A 23373-nucleotide genomic window follows, 5' to 3' on the forward strand; every position below is an offset into this window, starting at 1 on the left:
AGAAATTCCTTTCATTCTGCTTTCTATCCTCCTGCAGCCCTTCCTTGAGGTGTTGGATGAACAACAGCTTTGTCATTTGAATCCAAGCAAGAGCAAAAGGAAGAAAACAAACCAGTCGCTATCTCACAGATGATATCCTGCTGTGCAAGCAGGAGTTCTTTTCCTGTAGAAGTGACAAGAGGCTAGGCAGAGGAGCTCATGGAGGAGGGTTTGGGGGTTCAGGATTCCTGTTGTGTCCTCTTCGGAGACAAGAATTGACAATGAGGAGTTGTCCCCTTGACAAGAAAAGAGGGATACAATTTTTGAACAATCATTTATTTTAAAATTTTACATAATCTTTGGATAATTCAGAAATAGCTTAGGACATGATTCAGAAGTTTCTGAGATGGACGTCTCAACTCCAGGCCAATATCAATAGCTTATTCGATTGAGATGGAAAGATTTGAGGACTTCATGATATAGAATGAACAGATGGCTAGTGAATAAAACAGAACAGCTTAGAGACAGTGGCTTTCCTACAGGACACAGTCATAATTTTTAAATTGCCTGTCACAAATATAAAACATTTAATCAGACTAACGAGAGTATCCACATCTTATTTGCATTCTACCCGTTTCCAGGTTGAGAAAGCACAATTAAATTAACTTGATTATTAACACATAAAAGCTAGCATCTACCCAGTGTAGTCTCAGTGTCCACATCAACATCTCTCTCCTGGCAATGGAATGCCACCTCCCTCTGCACTCCATGCTCATGATTCAATGACTGCCAGGAATTCTTGAGCCCAGAGATGTGGGAAAAGCCCAGGGTCACAGCGGCCAGTGGCCCAAGTGCTCTGCCCATCCCAGAGTGGATCAGGCCTGAGCAAGGACACGTTCTGCACACTCCACTCCCTCAGATGGTTGCCAGGGTGTTCCAAGCAGGGTAGGTATTATTGTCTCCCAATAGGACATTACATTCCCTGAGAACAAAGCCCACTCTCTGGCCTGCTTCACAGTAGGATACTGCCAGGTGTGGGCACAGGGCAGGATCTTAGTAAAGGAAGGGAGGAATCCAGCATGCACTGAGCACCTGCCTTCTCCCAGGTAACCCTCATGGCACCTGTGAGGCAGGCTTACCACCCATTTTACAGATGTGGAAATAGGCTCAGAGAGGAGAATTTGCCCATGGTGGCATAGCAAGTAATAGGGGAGCATCACTTTGAAAACCCAGGGCTTCTCACCCCAGAGCTCTTTCTACTGCCTGCACAAGCCAGCGGTTTGACCATGAATGAGTATTCCAGTTCCACAACAGCTGGTCTGGACCTCCAACACTCAAGACCCAGGAGCACATGGGGCTAGCTCAGGAGTCCAGAAGCCTGGTCCAGTCTAGTGTGGCTCCCCATCAGGGTAGGGGACTTAGCACAATAGTCCAAAATGTCTGTGTGGACAGACCACAGCAGACAGACCTCTGTCTGGAGACTTTGATGTTGCTCCCTTGCAGACGGGGATGAGGGCACAGCACTTTGATACACCTGGTGAGAATTAATCATGATCTCCAAGATTCTGACCTCTGAGAACGACTCCTAAGTCTTAGGAAACCATGTTCCCACTCCCTGAGAGGCCTTTCACAAAAGGCCCATGAAGGTAAAAAAAAGAAAGAAAAGGAAATTTTAAAATGGAAAATGCATGAAAGTAATTTGGAAGGGGGAAGATTAAAGGGAAAAACAGGATGGCAGGAGGAGGTTTGGGGGTAGGCATCAAAAAGGAAGAGTTGGATAGGCTGTGCACACCCAGCTGGTAGGCTAGGCTAGGCTCAGGCCAGGTGAGCCTGGGGAAATCAGGATTTTGGCATCTGGCTTGCCTGGCATCTGTATGGGGCTTCAGCTGATGCCTCAGACATGAGGAGGGGGTTTCCTCAAAAAGTGCCTTGGCCTGTAAACTCAGGCAGATCTTAAATACAGGTAATAAAGGCAGATAGGAAAACACATCTCAGATGACTTAGACAAAATCTGCTTAACATGTTTCTCCTCTTCTAAAATCCACTGCACAGTCCCCAGCTCTGTGAAGCCCTCTATGACCCACTGACACGCAAAGAGTGTGGTCCCTCCTGGGTGCAAAAACAGCCACACAGCAAGCCCACACCCACAAGCCCCAGTGCATCAAGCACACTGAATCCATCTGGTCCCTTGCACTGATCTATATGTAACTTGAGGATGGAGACTGTACCTTTTTCCCTGTTTCCCTGGTTCGCAACATCATTCTGGTGGGGAAAGCAGACCAGCTTTGGCAGCCCTGGTGGGAAAGGTGGATCTTGCATTTACCTGGGTTGGGTGTGGGAGGACCCTCTCTGGAAGGAATGCTAAACGGGTATACATGAGTGAGACAGGAGGCTCTGGGTTCACACACCCCCGTGACAACAGGGCAGGCTGGGCTGGGGGCCCTGCCCTTGAGTTTCTGAAGCCCCAGGGCTCTTGCTGCCTGGAGTGTGGGCTGTGATTATTCAAGAACACAGTCTTCCTTCCCAGGCCTGGGGTGGCCAGAAGACCGGCTGTAAAATGCCAATGGACAAGGGTGAGGGGGCCTGGCTGGGGAGCTTATGCTCCACAGCGAATTGTCCGGAAGCCAGGCAGCGTGGCTTTTCCAAGCAGGTAGATGTCCTCGTCCGTGCCGAGGTTGAGGTGCTTCACCATGTTCTTCTCAAAGAGGAGTGGGTGGTAGGCACCCATTGTGCAGGCACTGTCGAAGTACTTCTGATAGTAGTAGCACACGTCAGTCTTGCGCTTGGATGGGAGGAACTCGTAAATATCCACCTGGTCACACAGCGACATCATGATGACGATGCCTGGAGAGGAGAGCAGAGGTGAGTCCTACGCAGTAGCCCACCCTGGCTCCCCGGAGTTCTGCCCAGGGAGCCCCACAGCTCATGCCCCGAAAGCTGGAGAGGTGTCTGCCAGAATGTCTGTCTGAGTGTGTTCCCAGTCTGAGTTGCTCTGGTAAGCCCATCCAACAGGCCGCTCCTCAGGGTGCAAGGCTCCCGAACCTTCGCATGCTCAGCACCCAGGTCAGAGCCCGGTGCCCAGCAGGTCCTCCTAAACATTGATGAATTGAAGGACTCCACCATCAGCCAATGAATTGATCACTGTCAATAAGCTTTATGAAGAGAGAGGACCAAGGTGACCGAGGAGACAGAACCATTCCATGCAGATATTACTTTCTCTCATGTCTGTATCTTGGATGAGCCTCGTAGCTGGTTATTTGGGAGGTGTTTCTTACACTCATACCTAGCGAAACAGTGAGGGGAAGGAAGGCTTCGTGCCTCAGGTGGGAGGGGGACAGCTGTTAGAGGAGCATGCGCTGGTCTGTACTGATGGGCTCAGTCAGGCAGGAGAGAGGAGCTGAGAGAGTGTGGTGGGTGGTGCGCTCAGGGAGGGGTACGGAACACAGAGGTGCAGACCCAGCAAGAGATGGGGGATGCCTCCCGTCCCCCATGCGTGTCCCCATCCGGCTCAGCCATCTCCTGCAGGACACGTCCCTCTCAGGTTCTCCACCTGTCCCAAAGGGGCGATCTACCCACTCTCCTTACCACACAGGCTACTGTTCAGATGCAGTAAGATTGTGGCTCTAAGACTGCTCTTGTCAACCATCAATATAGGGAACTTTTATGATGAACAGTTCTTACTAACAGCAGACTTGTAAAGTGCTAACAGCAGCTGTGTTCCGGAAGAAGGGAGACCTGGGGAAAGCCCTGTTAACCCCCTCTGGCTGTCCCCACCCTGTGTGACGGGCGAGAAAAGACATCTGCAACTAAGCGATGACGGCACAGCAGTCGTGCTTCCAGATGAGGGGAGGGGGGCTTCCATGATAGCAGGCTCTCATGAGCCCCCGGAGCCTGGGTGTGGGGGCTGGCAAGGGCTATGGCCATGACGGAGGGGCAGGGGGAAGGGCTGCTGGTGGAGGGGACAGCACAAGCAAAGGCAGGCAGTAGGGCAACAGGAGTGTCCCTGGGTTGCTCTCCATCTACTTCTGCTCCAAAGGGGTCCAGGGAGTACCCCCAGGGCACCTATGCACAAGTGGAAGAGAAAGGCAGAAAGCAGATGGGATACTGAAAGCACCTTCATCTCTATCAGAAAATGCCTCTGATAATAAAGTATTTGTTCATTTACTCAAAGAACATTTACCTCAGGCCTGTCCTGTGCCAGACCCACAAGGACGAGGCAAACACAGTTCCGCCCTGAGGGAGCTGCAGTCTAATAGGAAGGCAGGTGGGCAGATGACAGCGAGTGCCAGGGGGCATCTGGCAGAAAGTGCCGGTGCTCCAGCTGCACTCGGTGGGAGGGGGCGAGGGGCAGACAGGCCGCGAGGGCAGAGAGCTCTCGAGTAAGAAAGTGCGGCCAGCACTCAGGGCCCTCAGCGCTCTGACCCCGGCCCACCCCCACATCGGCACCCACAGCTCCATCTGTGACCCCCAAACCACGTGCAGCTTCACCACCCAGTCTTCTCTCAGGGCCACAGACAGGGCGGTCACTAGGTGAAATTCTGAATACTATCGACTGTTCCGTTTTCTTCAGATTCTAATATGGCTCAGGACAATAATGGCATTATTATTGATCCTTTATTTAAAATTTTAATATTTTGTCTATCATGAAATTTTTCACTGTGATTTTTTTTAAAGACACTATTAAGATATCATTTGTTTCTGAATTTCATGGCAGCTTCTTAAATTGTACATCTGAAGTAGGTGCCTGGCTGGCCTCACCCAAGTCCCAGCCCTACTCCTCCTGCCTCATCTTTTCTGTGCTTCCCTTTTTACTCCATCTCCACTTGCCAGATCCTCCCCTTTCCCAGGCCTGGTCCTGTTCTCCACAAAGTTCTCAGGCTGTCTCCCTAGAAGGGGTCCTCTCTCCTATGGCACCGAGCTGGTCACGCTTTCCTGGCACAAACTGAATGTTGCCTCAGACACCTGACTGAACGCTCCCACTGGACACCCTGAAGTTAAGGAAGAAGATTCTATCATATTGATCTCTGTGTCTTAGTTGGAATTTGCCTCAGCATAAAAATAGAGCAAAAAACTAGCAACTGTTTGGTAAACGAACAAACGAATGAGCCCCCAGAAGAAAGCTACTCTATTCTGGAGACAAGCACCAGAGTTCCTTCTCAGACATGGACTCACCGAGCATCCCAGAGGATGGGGGGTTTGGCTGGATCTGCTCTGAGGAGATTTCCTGAATGATGTCCCACAGCTCCCAAGGCATCTGGGGCTTGAGGATGTAAAAGGGCTGATCAGGATGCAGCTTACGATAGCTCTTGAAGTTATTGAAGAAACTGTAGTCGGGATTCCTGTACCACTGAAAAAGAAGGAAGAGGTCTCCTCAAGGAGAGCAATGGGTTGGTCTGCTGCCACCCCTGGCGGTCATCCTCCTCTGAGGACTAGGGGAGGTGGGGAGGGACCAAGGCAGACTCCTGAGAGACAACCCTTCATTGAGATAGACTCCAGGCTTCTCCATATCACAGCTCTCACTTGATAGCAGGGCACCCAGCACATAGCCTGTGCTCACAGGGACATTTGAGCTTGGTGACCATGGAACAGCTTCAGACCTCAGGATCACAGACTGGGAAAGATATCAGAGCTGAGAGGGGCTCTTGGCCCTATCTAACCCCACCTCTATTTTTTAAAGGGGTGAAAACTGGGACCCGGATTGCCACAGCTGTGGACTCACAGTCCTTGACCTGACCCAGGCAAATTTCAGTTGTAAGTGAGATCAGTGCAAAACTGTAAACTGAGGTAGTTAGAGGAGGGTGCCAGGGATCACCAGAGCCTGTCAGCTACCCGTGTGTCCAGCATGAGAATTGAGTCTCCCAAGGACAGTGCTCTCTGTCCCTCCTCCTTAAAGCCTTTCTCCTGTGGCTCCTGGAGCCCATGCCAGGGAGAGGCCAGCTGATTTGTGTGACAAACAGTGAGAGGCCAGAGAAGCCAGAGCCCAGCAGGACTGCGACTCTGTCTCCTGCCCTGGAAAAGCTGATGTTGCAGATCTGGGCCCTCTGCTTAGCAAATCAAGTCCCAGGCAGATAACCCTACCACCACCACCACATTCTGTTTTCCTCATCTGTAAAATGGGAATAACCACGTTTCTGCCTACTTCTTTCTGTTGCTATAAGAGTGAAATGAAAAGTGTCTGGAAACTTAAGTGTGGGACAAGTAACATTATGATAACATTGTGTAGAGGAAAGATAATAACAACTGTCTATGCCTGCTACTGCTCATCAGAAATAACTGTATTCCATGAACACAATCCACCCCAGATGGTGGGAAATCCAGCCACTACTACTCCTGATACAGACCCTAGTTGGGAGACAAATACATGGCAATGCAGGGCGGGTATGGAGAGCACTGGTATAGGACAGGAAACCTCCGGAACAACTAATCCAAAAGTGAGGTGCCCTGAAATGGAACCAGTCAGCCCTCAGGGTGGCCCAGTTCAACCACAACTTTAAAAACCCAGTACCTCAGGGAAATGTATAGAAAACAGGTGACTCAATCCCAATTCCCCATGGACATCCACTTACCTTTGGGATATCTGAATGGTAAATAGATGGGTCCCATACAATTAGGATTCCTTCATTGTACAAACTGTCTTTGAGGAAGCCCGCTTCTGTGGTGACCAACTGCAGGAAGAAACAGAAAGGCTGTCACCTGGACGTTTACATGTGAGTGTTGGCTTGTTACCTGACACATCGTAAGTGCCACCTGAGGCCCCAGAGCCCCCAGAAGTGTCTCAGTTTTGGTGCAGCACTTGTGAGAAGAAGGCAAAGATGACAGCTGGAACTGTGTGGACCTTAAAGGACATTTTGTCATAACCCACCAGCCACATAGCAGAAAGGGTTCCACTCAGACTTTTGAGATTATTGGAGAAAGGGTACAGTGAACATGACTTGGGGTAGAGTCCCCTGCAGTCAGGCCTCATATGGAGGTCAGGGGGCTGAGGTTTAAAGTCATAATCACATATAACCAAAATGATCTCTGAAAAGCCCTTCAATCACCTATCAAACCCAGCATATAGTAGTTACTATTACAAAGCATGTTGGAGACAGACCCGGGACATCTGAGAGTCCAGTATGGGCACTGGTTTCTGCCACACTGGACCGGATGGCAGAATCTGTGCTTGAGCACCAAAGTAGTTGGCCCATGTGGAGGGGCCATGGCATACGCTTAAACATGAGAATCCCCCCAGGCTGGGGAGAGGCTCACATGCACCTTGCTGAGGAACCAGCCAGCCCCTCTCCTCCCCACACTCTCAGGCTCCCCGGCTCTTGGGCTAGCCTGGGCAAATGTCTCATCTGTGAGTGCAGGTAACACTGCCCTCCTATCTCAGGAGCTGTCCTGAGGATCCAGTGGGGGCACTGCAGCAAGTGAGAAAGACCAAGGAGGGGCCTGAAGGCTTAGCAATGAAAGCAGCTGTGTCCCTCTTAAGGGACAAAGCTGATACACGAGACCAGCTGTCAGTCACCTTAAAAAGCACGTGGGAGATACTGCCCAGGTTTAAAATGAGAGGAACAGATGGCAGAAATCAAATCAAGAACTGACTGGAATTGAACGCAAGAATCACAACAGTAACCCCGCTCCACATCGATCACTCACCATCACAAAGGCTGAGACCTGAACAGTGTCCCACTGTGTGAGGATGGGTGGTCTGTACAACCAAGAGCGGCAGTCTGCCATGAGCCTGTAAGATCACTCTGCTACCCCATCCCCAAACCTTGCCCCAGATGTAGGAAGGTCCTGGGAGCCTGAAGAACATAATCCCGTTTCTTCAGTGTATCTTTGAAAGAAGAAATATTGGTGGAGGGCCCACCGTGGCCAGAGACTGTGCAGGTGTATGGGGTGCTGAGGAGCCCCAGGCAGCCACAGGGCACCAGAGTGAGGAGCGGCGCGAGGTACCATTGCTAAGGGACAGATAAGGCCAGGCCACGCCAAGGGACTGAGACGGGAGAGGGAAGAGGACCTGGACAGAAGGAACAACGTGCACACCCCCAGATGTGAGACTGCACGGCAGGCTGCTAGGTGCCACCCCATACCCTCTCTCTCCTTCCTGGGAAACAACGTCCACCTCAGCACATGGCTATCTAAAATAAAGACTAGCCAAAATAAAAATTTCCTAGCCTAACAGCTAGGTGTGACAAAATGTTGGCCAATGGTGTGTGAGCAAGCGTGAGTCCCAGAAACTGTTCTTTGAGTCAGGGTTATGACCTTCCTTGTTCCTTCCTCCTTCCCGCTGCAAAAGGTGGGTGTAATAGCTGTAGCTTGAGCAGCCACCTTGGACCATGAAGTGGAAGTCACATGGTAGAATGGCAGATGCACGAGGGCGTAGAAGTCTGGGTTCCTGCCTCTCTGGAACACTATTCCAGCTCTAGACTTCTTTTACATGAGAAATATATCTTAATTTTGTCAAACTAGTATTGAGAGGTGGGCAGAGAATTCTTGTCACTTGCAGACAAACCTAATTCTAGTTAGTAAAGCGAATAACTTCTTTAGGAATTGCAAGTTGTCCAGTGTGGCTTAGACACAAAGGGAGACCTTGAAGGGGTCAGAGAAATGTAGGCAAGTGCCACACGGGAGAGCTCAGGGTTCCCTCAGTAGATTACAGGACCAATGAAGGCTCATGAGAAGGATCCAAACAGACCAGTGTTCTGGACTAGAGTTTTTACAGAAAAGGAAGCTCAGAAGATGCTACTGTAGCATAAGTGAAAATGATCGGGAAATTAAAAAGTTACAACCATCAGCTGTATAAATAATTCATGTACAAATATGAATAATCAAGTCAACAGTATCTACCTACTAGGGTTGCTGCAAAGGTTCAATGACAGAATGTCTTGTAGACTTGCAGACTAACTGGATGTTGAAAGTGAAAGAAAAAGAAGCCAAGGTGAGTCCTGGACCTCAGGCCATTTTCCTAAAACTATAACATGGAAAGAACAGCTGCTGGTATGTGGGGATAGAATAGAGTTTTGAAGTTCAAGGATGAGGCAACTGGCTTAGAGTCCTATAGGCGAGAGGCCATAGGAACCAGAAGGGGGACCCACATCTTCCAACATTAAGCACTGTCCTCTTTCTGTGAGAAACATGGTAACTCACAGCATAGGCATTCAGTGTTATAGTCCAAAGGCAGAGTGGGCATCCTGGCAGACAGGGCTTTGCAAGATAGACATAAGGGGTGGGCAGAGGGACACCCACTAGTTTATACATGACTTTCAAGACTAAACTCTGCAATTTCACTCCCTGTCCCCACCCCACTCTGCACCGACCCCACCACCACCAAAAACTGCTGGTATACTGAAAGTGTCCTTTCTTCAGCTATGCTGCTTTCTATGCAGAGGACTGACACCAGGTGACTTATCCCTAACTCATGAGGATTAGCGACTGGGATTTTTAAAAAATGTTTCTCTCAAGCATGTCTTTTTAGCACACAAAGCCGGAGGCCAGGAGCAGTACTTCCTGCACCTTGATACTCTCCCAGGGTCTGTGGTGTTACTGTCCTCACAAATCCAAGAGAGATGCACAGTTTTCTCCTTTATGATAAAGGATAACTGTGATGATAGCAGATGCTGCTTAAATGATGTTTATTCTAAGCTAGATATGTTTAGATGTTACTTAAGTTCATTTTTACAACAATCTTAGGTAGCAATTCTTAATATACCCATTTTATAAATAAGGGAGTAGACTCAGAGATGCTAAGTATTAGTAGTTTACCCAAACCATATGGCTAGTAACTTGGGGAGTCTGAATGGGATCCCTTTTGTCTGGTTCCAGATTCTACACTTCTGATCAGCCTACTTCACTGCCAAGAAGATAGGGTGGAACACCCATGGCAGAAAATGTCAAAGAAAGCACTTGATGAGGGGTGTGAAAGTGTCATGAGGGAGTTCCCTGGTGGTCAGTGGTTATGAATCCACCTTGCAATGCAGGGGTCATGGGTTCCATCCCTGGTCAGGGAACTAATATCCCACACGCTGTCAGGGAATTAAGCTTGCATACCACAGCTAAGACCTGACACAGCTAAATAAATATTTTTAAAAAACATGTCACAAGAATTTTGCTTCCTGTCTAAGTTTTCATGTGTCATACAGGAAAATCCTCAAAAGACTGAATCCAAACCCATGATTCTCAGAAGGGTAAACTGAGGTCTGAAGAGGAGAGAGACTTGTCTGAGACTTCAAGCTGAGTATAAGGCAGAACCAGGACCAGATTTCAGAGCCTGGCTCTTAGCAGACTGTTGTTATTCAAATAAACCAGCACACTCTGAGGATCAGATTGATCTCAGTTCTCACTGTACACAGTGGGGAAACGGTCATTCACTTGAGCCACTTGAGACAAGTGAGAAAGTAACCTAGAAAACTGAGAAGAGATGAAGATAAATTCTTGTTTTATCTGGACAGAAGGAGTAAGTGACTGGGGCTGGGATCTGGTGGGAGGAAAGAGGAGAAACCAGAAAGCACCCTTCAGCCTTAGAAGAACATAGCTCTGGACTTATATTAATTTTGGTACCCCTTTATATGAGGGTCAAAGATTTCCTCAAAAAAAAAAAAGCCTTAAAATTGTTTGGGGAATTGGGAGACTACTTTGTGTCTAACTCACTCGTGGTCTTAGGAAGGTCATTGCCCTTTCTGGGCCCCAGGTGCCTTATTTATAAGACATGACCATCCTGTAAGGCCCTGCCTGGGTGACTAGACGTGTCTGGACAACATCTCAGTCCTTTGTCCAATTGCAACACAAGGGACTTAAAAATAAAGCTGTTCTCAAATGCCCCTGTACTCACCCTCATGCAGAGTCTGACCTGAGTTCAGGGACCCCCAGGGCCTCACGACAGTCATTTTCAGAGCAACGGACCCCCAAGGAGAACGTGCCAGGGAAAGCCTACGCTGGGGAGATGGGTTGTTGCTATTTAGAAACCCATTTAAACTAGCCTTTCTAGTCATAAAGTTAGAAACAGTCACTGCAGAAAGTTAAGAGAATACAAGAATGCATGTGCGCGCACACACATCCATCTATCTATATACGTATAGAAGAAAGTAATCATATATAATTGCATTCTCCAGATATTCCCACTGTGAGTATGTGGGTCTTTTTTCTCACCAGATCTTTCTTTTCCTCTCTTACAAACTGAGTTGTGTCCCTTCCAAATTCATATGTTGAAGCCCTAACCGCCTATGTAATTATATTGAAGATAAGGCTTTGGAGAGGTAATTAAGATTAAATAAGGTCACAAAGATGGGGCCCTAGTCTAATAAAACTGACATCATAATAAGACAGGGAAGAGATAGCAGAGATTTCTCTCTCCCCTCAACTCACATGCACACGTGGTGGCGTAGAAGGTGACCATCCTCAAGCCAGGAAGAGCTCTTGTCAGAAACCAACCTTGACAGCACCTTGACCTAGTACTTCTGGCCCCCAGAACTGTGAGAAAACAAATTACTATTGTTTTGGCCACACCATCTGTGGTGTTTTGTCCTGGTGGGCCTAGGAAATTAATACACCTTCTGTGTGGGTGTGGGTGTAGATACTGATATATCTTAACTAGAGAGTCTAGACTTAACAGTTTTGTTAAACTCACACAACAGTCCAGTTTGAGGTCTTTGCATTTACTCCTCACAATATTTCCAAGCCCCAAACAGGGCTTGAAAAGGAAGCTCTAAGAGATTATGTGCCTGGCCCACAATCACAGAGCTAGGAAGGGATGGAGCTACAGTACAAAGCAAGGTCTGCCTAACCTCTCATTAGACTAAGCAATCTTCTTTCAAACATGTTAAGGGATGATAAAATAAAGTTTGTATTCTGGCTGTTTAGATTTGCAAATATGCCACAGTTGCAAAGCTAGTTAATGCTCTAAAAAGACAAAAGGATCTTCAGGCTCTTGAGATCTGAAAAATGATATGGAGTCTGTGGGTCTTAAGACAAGACCTGACCTTTGCAAGCTGGATCGAGACAGGGAAGTGCTAAACAGAAGGGCACCACAAATTGAAACTTACCACAAACCCAAAATCCGAGGGTCCTGTCATTCAACCTGGAATCACAGGAAAAGTCATTCAAAGAACCATAAAGTAATAGCAGAAGTAAATGTTGGAAAGTACTTAAATGTTCAAGCAAAGGAGATTGATAGAATAAGCTGTGAAATTTACCCACAAAGGAGTACTATGCAGATGCAACAAAGAATGAGGAAGATTTCTGTGAACTAATATGGAGTGATTTCCAGAAAGCACTGGGAAAAAGCAGAGTACAGAAGAGCATATACAGTCCACTGTATTTTTGTAAGGAATACGGGAATTTAAAAAAAAATATATATATATATATATACACACATCTGTCTAATCACAAAACAGTAGTCAGTTATATACAAAGGGTAGTAGTGAAACAGGGTGGAAGGAATTCAGTAGGAAGTAATGCTTTTCTGAGTATACCTTTTTGGATAGTTTTGAATTCTAGCAGCATGTTAACATTCTGCATATTTTTTTTAAAAGAAGAAGAAAAACCTAGAATTGAAACAAAATGAGTACAATTGAATTTCAGATGAATTCATAATCAAAGTGAAGAGAAACAGAAGAACAAATCAAGGTAACTTAGGTACACATTATTTGCCCATGAACCCTTAATCTTGGGCAGGGTGTGAAAGAGAACTGCAAACCAATCCTGAACTTTAAATAGGTTTGCTTTATGTAGATATACACAAAACAATTTTCAAATTACTCTAGATGTATTATAGATATAATCAAATAAATCAATGTGCTGATGTTGTTAGAAGGAGGATTCTCACTGTGGAAGAAGAAGGGGTACAGATACACAACGGAAAAGCAAGTACCTTTATCTGGATAGACTGAGCTATCAACTAGAGTCTATCATTTCTAAAACAGGCATATGTGCATGTATATGCATGTGTCTATATGGATGTGTACATATACCTAAAGATATGCATATATATGGAGAAGGAAATGGCAACCCACTCCAGTATTCTTGCCTGGAGAATCCCAGGGACAGAGGAGCCTGGTGGGCTGCTGTCTATGGGGTCACACACTCTGTTCAGGCACGACTGAAGTGACTTAGCAGCAACAGCAGCAGCATGCATATATATGGGCTTCCCTGGTGGCTCAGATGGTAAAGAATCCTCCTGCAATGCAGGAGACTTGGGCTCAATGCCTGGGTTTGGAAAATCCACTGGAGAAGAGAAGAGCTACCCACTCCAGTACTCTGGCCTGGAGAATTCCATGGACTGTATAGTCCATAGGGTCACAGAGTCGGACATGACTGAGTGACTTTCACATGCATCTATATAAATGAACAAATACACATGTATGTGTATTGTGTGTGTGTACCAGCATATATTTCCTCTACCTACTGAAAGGGCCAAGAAGCGAAGACATGAAGTTCATGAAGACATGAACATACCTAGTACCTAGATCTTAGTTTCTAATGTCATTTTTCACTTAAAGGAATTAGAGCTCCTTGAGAAGAAATGGCATATCCCAAAACTAGGGTAGAATAGTATGGGGAAATAAAACTTACCAGGCTGTCTCAGCAGTCTTGCAAAAAGCCCTAGACTCCTGAGACTTTATAAATCATGATAAAATCTATAGCTAATTTGTCTAGTTAACTGCTCTTCTCTGACTCCAAACATAATGAAACTTTGCTTATCTCCCCCAGAAGCTAAATGGTTATAACTCAGACTATAACTCAAGATTAATAGAGAGAGATTCTAAGAGATATTCTGGAGTAGGAAGAAAGAGACCTAGGAACTCAGAGAGAGCTCTAGATATGTTTATTTATATTTCAAAGGGCTGGAGTAAGAAGGGGACTCTCTTTAGGAGGAAAAGAGGACAGCTGTATCCTGCCTTTTATAAGCAAGGGGAAAAAAAAATCACTTCTTTTTTGTTCATTGCTTATGGGGTACTGGCTACTCATGTAGGATAATTGGCCTGGCTCTTATGCAATGCCCTAGGAATAAGAACTAAGGCAGAGAGAGATTAATGCATTTATTATTTAAGGTAAGGGATTAAATAAAGAGCTTCCCAGGTGGCCCAAGCGATAAAGAATCTGCCTGCCAATGCAGGAGATGTAAGAGATTCCTAGGTCAGGAAGATCCCCTGGAGTAGGAAATGGCAACCTGCTCCAGTATTCTTGTCTGGAAAACCCCATGGACAGAGAAGCCTGGCAGGCTACAGTCCACAGGGTCTCAGAGGAGTCAGACGCAACTGAGTACACACATTTAAATAAGAAATCCATCACTGATCTAGAGCACTTTGTGTGTACATTCAGGATAAAATTAATAAATATGAAATATTAAAAACCCAACAGATAGGTACTAATGAATTAGAACATCTTGTTATACCAAAAAGTATAGGAGTATTTTAAAGAAATGATGAGGGCATGCATGTCACAGAACAACAAGAGCCAGTTTAAGGGAACTCCCACTAGGAGTTTCTTTGTCAAACCTGGGAAAAATTGAATACCTAGGTAGTTTGGAACTGTAAAATGAATTATAAACCATTGAAAATATAGCAATCTATGAGTTTTTACCAATAACAAATACAGAAAGAAAAGAAAGAAGGAAGGGAGGGAGGAAAAGAGGGAGGAAGGAAATAAATGGAGGATGAGAAGGGAGGCTTCTTGCTTATAGTAAAATTTTGAGTGCTAACTAGATGACATGGAGTGGGGGGAGCTGGAGTTAAAAGACCATCATTTTAAACAGATGGAGAAATATACAGTGTTCATGGATTGGAAGAATCAATATTGTCAAAATGGCTATACTGCCCAAAGCAATCTATAGATTCAATGCAATCCCTATCAAGCTACCAATGGTATTTTTCACAGAACTAGAACAAATAATTTCACAATTTGTATGGAAATACAAAAAACCTCGAATAGTCAAAGTAATCTTGAGAAAGAAGAATGGAACTGGAGGAATCAACCTGCCTGACTTCAGACTATACTACAAAGCCACAGTCATCAAGACAGTATGGTATTGGCACAAAGACAGAAATATAGATCAATGGAACAGAATAGAAAGCCCAGAGATAAATCCACGAACCTATGGTCACCTTATCTTCAACAAAGGAGGCAAGGATATACAATGGAAAAAAGACAACCAACAAGTGGTGTTGGGAAAAACTGGTCAACCACTTGTAAAAGAATGAAACTAGAACACTTTCTAACACCATACACAAGAATAAACTCAAAATGGATTAAAGATCTAAATGTAAGACCAGAAACTATAAAACTCCTAGAGGAGAACATAGGCAAAACACTCTCCGACATAAAGCACAGCAGGATCCTCTATGACCCACATCCCAGAATATTAGAAACAAAAGCAAAAATAAACAAATGGGACCTAATGAAACTTAAAAGCTTTTGCACAACAAAGGAAACTATAAGCAAGGTGAAAAGATAGCCCTCAGATTGGGAGAAAATAATAGCAAACGAAGCAACAGACAAAAGATTAATCTCAAAAATATACAAGCAACTCCTCCAGCTCAACTCCAGAAAAATAAATGACCCAATCAAAAAATGGGCCAAAGAACTAAACAGACATTTCTCCAAGGAAGACATACAGATGGCAAAAAAAACACATGAAAAGATGCTCAACATCACTCATTATCAGAGAAATGCAAATCAAAACCACAATGAGATACCATTACACGCCAGTCAGGATGGCTGCTATCCAAAAGTCTACAAGCAATAAATGCTGGAGAGGGTGTGGAGAAAAGGGAACCCTCTTACACTGTTGGTGGGAATGCAAATTAGTACAGCCACTATGGAAAACAGTGTGGAGATTTCTTAAAAAACTGGAAATAGAACTGCCATACGACCCAGCAATGCCACTTCTGGGCATACACACTGAGGAAACCAGATCTGAAAGAGACACGTGCACCCCAATGTTCATCGCAGCACTGTTTATAATAGCCAGGACATGGAAGCAACCTAGATGCCCATCAGCAGACGAATGGATAAGGAAGCTGTGGTACATATACACCATGGAATATTACTCAGCCATTAAAAAGAATTCATTTGAATCAGTTCTAATGAGATGGATGAAACTGGAGCCCATTATACAGAGTGAAGTAAGTCAGAAAGATTAAGACCATTACAGTATACTAACACGTATATATGGAATTAAGAAAGATGGTAACGATAACCCTATATGCAAAACAGAAAAAGAGACACAGATGTATAGAACAGAATTTTAGACTCTGTGGGAGAAGGCGAGGGTGGGATGTTTCAAGAGAACAGCATCAAAACATGTATATTATCTAGGGTGAAACAGATCACCAGCCCAGGTTGGATGCATGAGACAAGTGCTCGGACCTGGTGCACTGGGAAGAACCAGAGGGATCAGGCGGAGAGGGAGGTGGCAGGGGGGATTGGTATGGGGAACACATGTAAATCCATGGCTACTTCATGTCAATGTATGACAAAACCCACTACAATATTGTAAAGTAAATAGCCTCCAACTAATTAAAAAAAAATAAAGTAGATAGAAAACAAACAAACAAAAAAAAAAGAATAGAGGCATAAAAAAAAAAAAAAAAAAAAGACCATCATTTTGCAACCATCATAGTAAAGATTGGTTTAGGCAAAAGTGATTGCTGCATGTTAAATGTAGCAGGAAATTTTGATGCAGAGCAGAGTAATGGCATAGTATTAAAGCTCTCACTCATAGATTTCAAGGGAAAATGTAATTATACAGTGGTCTCATCAGACAACACCACATTCAGGTGCTCAAAATAAAAACCAGCTAAAGGGCAGATGGACAAGGATGCCTCCTGATGTGATGTTCTAAGAGGGACACAACATCATTTGTGTAGTTTTCCAGCCAAGAGTGCAGAAACTGAATTTACTCTTGAGAAAGCATCAGATAAACTCTAAAAAATTTAAAGGACTTAATTTTTCAAAAGTATCAATGTCCTAGGTACCACTCACGGCCTCCACCAATTTCCCCACCATTCTGTAACACAACTTCTCTAACATGCAAGAATCTGGCTTCCACTTTCATTGTATACTGTCATGAATAAGTTGAAAAAGGAATGTTTTAACATCTGATATAATCCCATCACTCCTTATTTGTGGGATCGTGTGAAGGAATAGGCCAATATCCTAATCTGACTTTATAAACCATTTAATGAACAATTAAAAAATAAACCATATGATTCATAAAAAAAAATGTTAATGTCTTAAAAGACAAAGGCTATGGAAATATTCCAGGTTAAAGGAGACTGAAGAGGTATGACAACTAGATGCAGCACCTGATCCTGAACTGGATTCTGTATTAGAAGAAAAATTATAAAAGACATTACTGGAGAAATTAACAAAACTGCAATGCAGCCAGATTAAAGTATGGTATCAATGTAAATGTATGAAGTTGATAACTATGTTTTGTTTACCTGAGACAATATTCTTATCTTTAGGAAATACACATTAAACTATTATCTTAGTTCAAGCCACTACAACAAATAGACCATAGGCTGAATGCCTTAAACAACAGATATTTATTTCTCACAGCTCTGGAGACTGGGAAGTCCAAGATCAAGGTACCAGCAAATTCAGTTCCCATGTGAGGGCCCACTTCCTGGCTGGCATATGGTTGCCTTCTTCTGTGTCCTCCCACAGCAGAGAGAGTGCAAGTTCTGGTAGCTCTCTCTGTTTATGACACCAATCCCATCATGGAAGCCTAACCCTCAAGATCTTCTTTATATCTTGAGGACTTCAAGGTATGAATTTGGCGGAGAAACATTCAGTCTATAACATTCTACCCTTGGATCCCCCAAAATCATGTCCTTCTCACATGCAAGTAAATTTAATTCCACTTCAGCATCTCCCAAAGTTTTAACTCATTCCAGCATCTATTCTAAAGGCTGAAGTCCAAAGTCTCATCTAAATATTATCTAAACCAGAAAAGAACCAAATAATTCAACCTGAAGTAAAACCTTCTCCTGCTGTGAACCTGTGAAACTGGATAAACTATATGCTTCCGAAATATAATGATGGAACAGGCATAGGATAGATATTCTCATTCCAAAAGGGAGAAATTGGAATGAATGAAGAAATGACAGGTTTCAAGAAGGTCCAAGCCTAGCAAAGTAAATGCCATTATTTCTTAAGGCTGGAGAATAATCTTCTTTGGTTTGATGCTATGGGGGCATCAGTCCCACCTGTGTGGCTCTGCTGGGCACAGGTCACTCCCCCAAGGCCCTGGGCAGCTGCCATCTGGCCTGCTGAAGTCAAGGCAATCCCCCCTGCCCTTTGAAACCAAGGAAGCAGTCCTGATGGTCTCTGAATCACCACTGGGATCCCTTGTCTTGAAGAATGGTATCTGTTTGCAGGCAAAGAGCTCTATAGTTTGGTCCCATAAAATCTAAATTTGACAGCCTGCCTTCATCTTGTCTTCTTTAGTTCAAACTAGCAGTATTTCTGCTAGGGTGGTTGATTAGGCTTGTGGTTCACTCCCAAATTGACCTTTTAAATTAAATGCTTCTTGGGCCATCCCCTTAGTATTTTTGTCAGAACAAGCTTTCTCATTTTTTGCAATATACAGCTAGGCTGAGAATTTTCCAAATCTTAAGTTCTGTTTCCTTTTTGCTAGATAATTCCTTCTTCAATTCATTTCTCTCCTCTTGTATTTTACTATAATAAAGGCAGTCATGAGGAATCAAGCCACTCCTCCAACACATTCCCTAAGACAATTTCTAAAACTTGCCGCAGTTAGATATCCAGTTTCTTCACTCACAAGTTCTACCTTCCACAAACATTAGAACAAAGTTCAAACAAGTTGTTTACAACAAGGATCGTTTTTTCTCCATTGTTCAATGACATGTTCCTCATGTTATTCCATCTGAGACCACACCAGAATGGCCTTGATCATCCATATTTCTGCCAACATTCTATTCCTGATTATTTTGTCTTCTCTAAAAAGATAGAAGCTTTCTCTCCACCTCTCCTCTTTTCTCTCTGAGTCCTCACCAGAATTTCCTGCTGTCTGTATTTCTAGCAAGCACTTTAAAAATTCTCCAGCTTCTATCAGTTACCCAGTTCCAAAGCCACTCACACATAGGTATTTGTTACAGCAGCACTCTACTACTCAGTAACAACAAAAATCTTCTCCAGCTACTATAACAAAACACCATAGACTGGGTATGGTAGATCAAAAGATATTGATCTGTCATACTTCTGGAGGCTGGGAAGTCCAAGGTCAAGGTGCCAGTAGATTTGGTTACTGATGAGGGCCACCTTCTCACTGTGTCCTCATGTGGCAGAGAGCAAACAACCTCTGGTCTCCCTCTTCTTATAAGGATCCTAATCCTTTCATCATGGGGACCCCACCCTCAGAACCTCATCTCAACATATTTCTCTCCCAAAGGCCCCACCTCCAAATACTATCATACTGGAGGTTAGGGTGTCAACATACAAATTTGGGGAGGCAGCTGTAAACTTTCAGTCTGTAATAAGTATTTAAGGATTAATGTCTGTGATGTACACATGGCAAGTTGCTTTAGTCGTGTCTGACTCTTTGCAACCCATGGACTGTAGCCTGCCAGGCTCCTCTGTCCATGGGATTTTCCAAGCAAGCATACTGGAATGGGTTGTCATTACATTCTCCAGGGGATCTTTCCAACCCAGGGATCAATCTCATGTCTCATGCATCCAGGGATGCATCTCATGTCTTCTGCATTGGCAGGTGGATTCTTTACCACTAGCACTCTCAAATGAAAAAAAAAAAAAGATATGAAAGATAGATAGGGCATATGATACAGCAATGGGATTAAATGAAAAAAAATAAGTGAATCTAGATAAATGGTGTATAGACATTCTTTGTATTCATTATATTATTGCAACTTTTCTAGAAGTTTTCAAGTTTTTCCAAATAAAAAGTTTAAAAAAAAATGGAGGAAGTTTGGAGGCAATCCATTGAATGAGAAGGTTCCCTGGACTATATTTCACTAGACAGATATTTTTGCACATCTACTATGTAATGTAGATATGTAATAGGCACTATTCTGGCCGTTGGGCATTGGGCATCTGTGAACAAAACAGACAAAAATGCCTCCTGTCCTAATGGGAGAGCTAGGTAATAAATGAGTTGGATAAATAAGATGATGGGAGTGAGAAAACATGGACTTGGAAGGTGTCATCAGAGAACCAGGAAAGAGTCCTGGGCCAAGTGTTAGGAGGGCTTCAGTCTACATGGGCTGCCATTGCCCTGTGTGCACCCGTACCAGCCACCTTCTCTTCTCAGGCCTCAGTTATCCCATTTGTAAAATGAAGTGATGAAGCAAGATGCTGGGCTTTGCATAGGCCGGGAGCATGTCTGTTTCTGTTCTGCTGTTCTTGGCGGCTGAGTTCTAGCTCTGTTCACAAAGTCTGGCATGGAGCAGGTGATCAGTAACTCATTCTGGAATGAATGAATGGCTAGTTGATCTCCAAAGTCATTTTTAGCTCTAGGATTTCCAATACTATTTGACTCACCTTGAAGGATGTCATATCACCTCAGACATCACATCTGATTCGACAGATCTTAGAAGGATAATGAGGGAATATTATGAACAACTTTATGCTAAAAAAGTCAATAACAGAAGAAATGAACAAATTTCTTGAAAGATACAGACTACCAAAACTCAAGAAGTCAAGAAGAAACAAGTAACATGAATAACTATCTATTATGTGTCTATTAAAGAAACTGAATTTGTAGCTAAAAACTTTCCCACAAGGTAAATTCTAGGCCCAGATGACTTTACTGGTGAATTCTACCAAACAGTCAAGAAAACAGTAACACTAATTCTACAGAAACCCTTCCAGAAAAATTTTGGAGGAACAATTCCCAACTCACTATACAATGGCAGCATTACTCTGATATCAAAAACACCGACAGATGTTAAAAGAAAGGAAAGTTACAAACTCACATCCCTCATGAACATAGATGCAAAAATTTCTAGCAAATGACCACAAAGTGTAGACAAAAACTTTTTAAGGTTGAGTGAGGTGTAAGCACTAGTTGTAGGTGGTAACTGAGCTAAAATGGGGTGTGAGGTCAGATAGAGGTTATTTTAAACATAACTATTTTCCACAAGTTAAATACAGGTTTTGAATGTCCCCTTCTCAATTCAGTAATGCCCGCACAGAAAGAACTCCATGCCAAAGATTTGCCTTGTCTAAACTAGCAGCCCCACACTGGAGTACCCCCCTCTGTTTCTCATTGCAGTAAGAACACAAAATGAGATCTACCCTCTTAACAAATTGTTAAGTGCAAAATACAGTATTATTAACTATAGACACAATGTACAGCAGATCTCTAAAACTTTTTAATCTTGCACAATTGAAACTTTATACCCACTGAATAGCAATTCCCCATCTGCCCCTCACCTCAGCCCCTGGAAACCACCACTTAACAGTCTGTTTCTACAGAATATTAGCTTCAGAAAAAAAGGAAATTGTACCAAATATGACAATATGGATGAACCTGGAGGACATTATACTGAGGGAAATAAAACTGCATTATTCCATTTATATGAGGTATCTAAAAATAGACTCATAGAAAAAGAATATACTCTGTTTTTGCACTTCACCTTTACTGGCCTTGTGCATGTGTGTGTTGGAGAAGACTCTCGAGGGTCCCTTGGATGGCACGGATCAAACCAGTCAATCCCAAAGGAAAGCAACGCTGAATATTCACTAGAAGGACTGATGCTGAAGCTGAATCTCTAATGCTTTGGCTACCTTGATGTGAAAAGCTGACTCACTGGAAAAGATGCTGATGCTGGGAAAGATTGAGGGCAGGAGGAGAAGGGGATGACAAAGGATGAGATAGTTGGATGGCATCACTGACTCAATGGACATGAGTTTGAGCAAATTCTGAGAGATATTGAAGGACAGGGAAGCCTGGCATGCTGCAGTCCATGGGATCACAAAGAGTTGGACATGACTTAGCAACTGAACAATAACAATATGTTGGGCGTGGGATGTCCTTTCCTCTTCATCCAAAGGGAAGTCCTTATGACCACTGTTTTCTTCTGCTCTTCCCTCACACTAGGCAGGATCTTGTGGGAAACTTACTTGACTGAATGGAATCGGGGTAGCTGACCACACACCACAACAGATGGGTTACACAAGAAAAAGAAGACCAAGGGCAGCTCTGACATGTCGAAAACCACTTATGACCCAAAGGTTTGGAGTAAGAAGGGACCCTGAGTCCAGTATCATCAAGTCGATCTCCTTCTCTGGCTCTGAAAAATACCAACGACCTAGAAAAGCTTAAAAGAAAGTTCAGGGAAGTTAAAATACCACCAGAAAACAAACCTAGATCCAATCCATCTCTACTGCTCATTTCCTACCCAACCAGAGCAACTCACTTCGACTCTTTGAAGCTAGTGTCCTCATGTAAGATGGTGTTTGGTGACCACACCTCATAGGGTTATCATGAAGATCAAATAGGATAAGACAAATATGGCCCTTAGACAATGGAAGTGTTTGTAAGGGGCACTATCTCATCTCAAGATAAGTGATCTGGAAATGCCCTGGGTGAAGTCCAGCAGCATATGTCCCACTGTGCATGCTTTTCTCTTCCCCGACCTGTACAGGTGTCTCTAAGGAAGCCACTGGGCCCAGCAGGGGCTCAACCCAGTCTCACAAAACCTTTACATGTAGAGTCACAATTGAATTTATTTAAAGACTCACATTTAACTATCTCTGGCTTTCCTGTTGAACCTCATAACAATACCTGGCATATACTTGCCCGAATGGATCTACTGAAACTTCACGGTATGACACCATTCTCTTACAAAAAGCCATCTTCTCAGTAAGGAACCAGCTCTTTGTCTTCCATGGCCTTGTCACAGGCCAGATGCACAAAAGGCTGTCCTCTGCAGGGGAGGAGGCTGGGTGCTGAGCAAACAAACCTGGGCTCAGCTGCCATCCGGAGGAGCTCTCCCTCTGGGAAGAGAATGAGCTGCTCAAAGGCATAATTTACCAAGCCCACAGCTCACAGCTATGCTCCCAGGAACTGCGGGGTGCCAGGTGCTGTCTGTATTGTGACGTGGGGACTCAGTCTGCTCAGCAGCAGGCAGGAAACAGCTGAGATAACCAACCTGGACAAAAGGTAAAGGAGACTGACTGCCAGCTTCCTAGGAAAGCAAGATGAGAAAGGACGATAACAGAAGGGCATCAGTCACGTGTCAGTATCACAAGGAGCAAGATCACGCAGCTACCCGTGACCAGGGCTAAAGGAACAGCCTGGATGTTTAGAGCCACTTACAGCAGGACAGGAAGTAGGGTCAGCGTGTCTGAGGAGGATGGGAAAGGCTTCTGTTAAGAGTGGTCAGGGCACCCTGAGAAGTCAGCCACCCCCTTCTCAGCCCTGGCAGA

The 23373-nt window shown here is 44.3% G+C and overlaps 1 protein-coding gene across 4 annotated transcripts in view; it reads right to left on the minus strand.

The window, feature by feature from the left end:
* Positions 1-299: 299 nt before the first annotated feature.
* ST6GAL1 (ST6 beta-galactoside alpha-2,6-sialyltransferase 1) overlaps positions 300-23373 on the minus strand; it is a 151371-nt gene continuing 128297 nt past the window's right edge. For all 4 annotated transcript variants that reach the window (XM_020870063.2, XM_020870065.2, XM_070466265.1 and 1 more), the window contains 3 exons: positions 6546-6644; positions 5152-5326; positions 300-2823 (listed from right to left, as the gene is read on the minus strand). In XM_020870063.2, coding sequence (XP_020725722.1) covers positions 2576-2823; positions 5152-5326; positions 6546-6644 — 522 coding nt within the window. In that variant the 3' untranslated portion in view covers positions 300-2575. The remainder of the gene's footprint in view (positions 2824-5151; positions 5327-6545; positions 6645-23373) is intronic.

This window comes from Odocoileus virginianus, chromosome 4 (assembly GCF_023699985.2).
Source record: "Odocoileus virginianus isolate 20LAN1187 ecotype Illinois chromosome 4, Ovbor_1.2, whole genome shotgun sequence".
Lineage (NCBI taxonomy): Eukaryota > Metazoa > Chordata > Mammalia > Artiodactyla > Cervidae > Odocoileus > Odocoileus virginianus.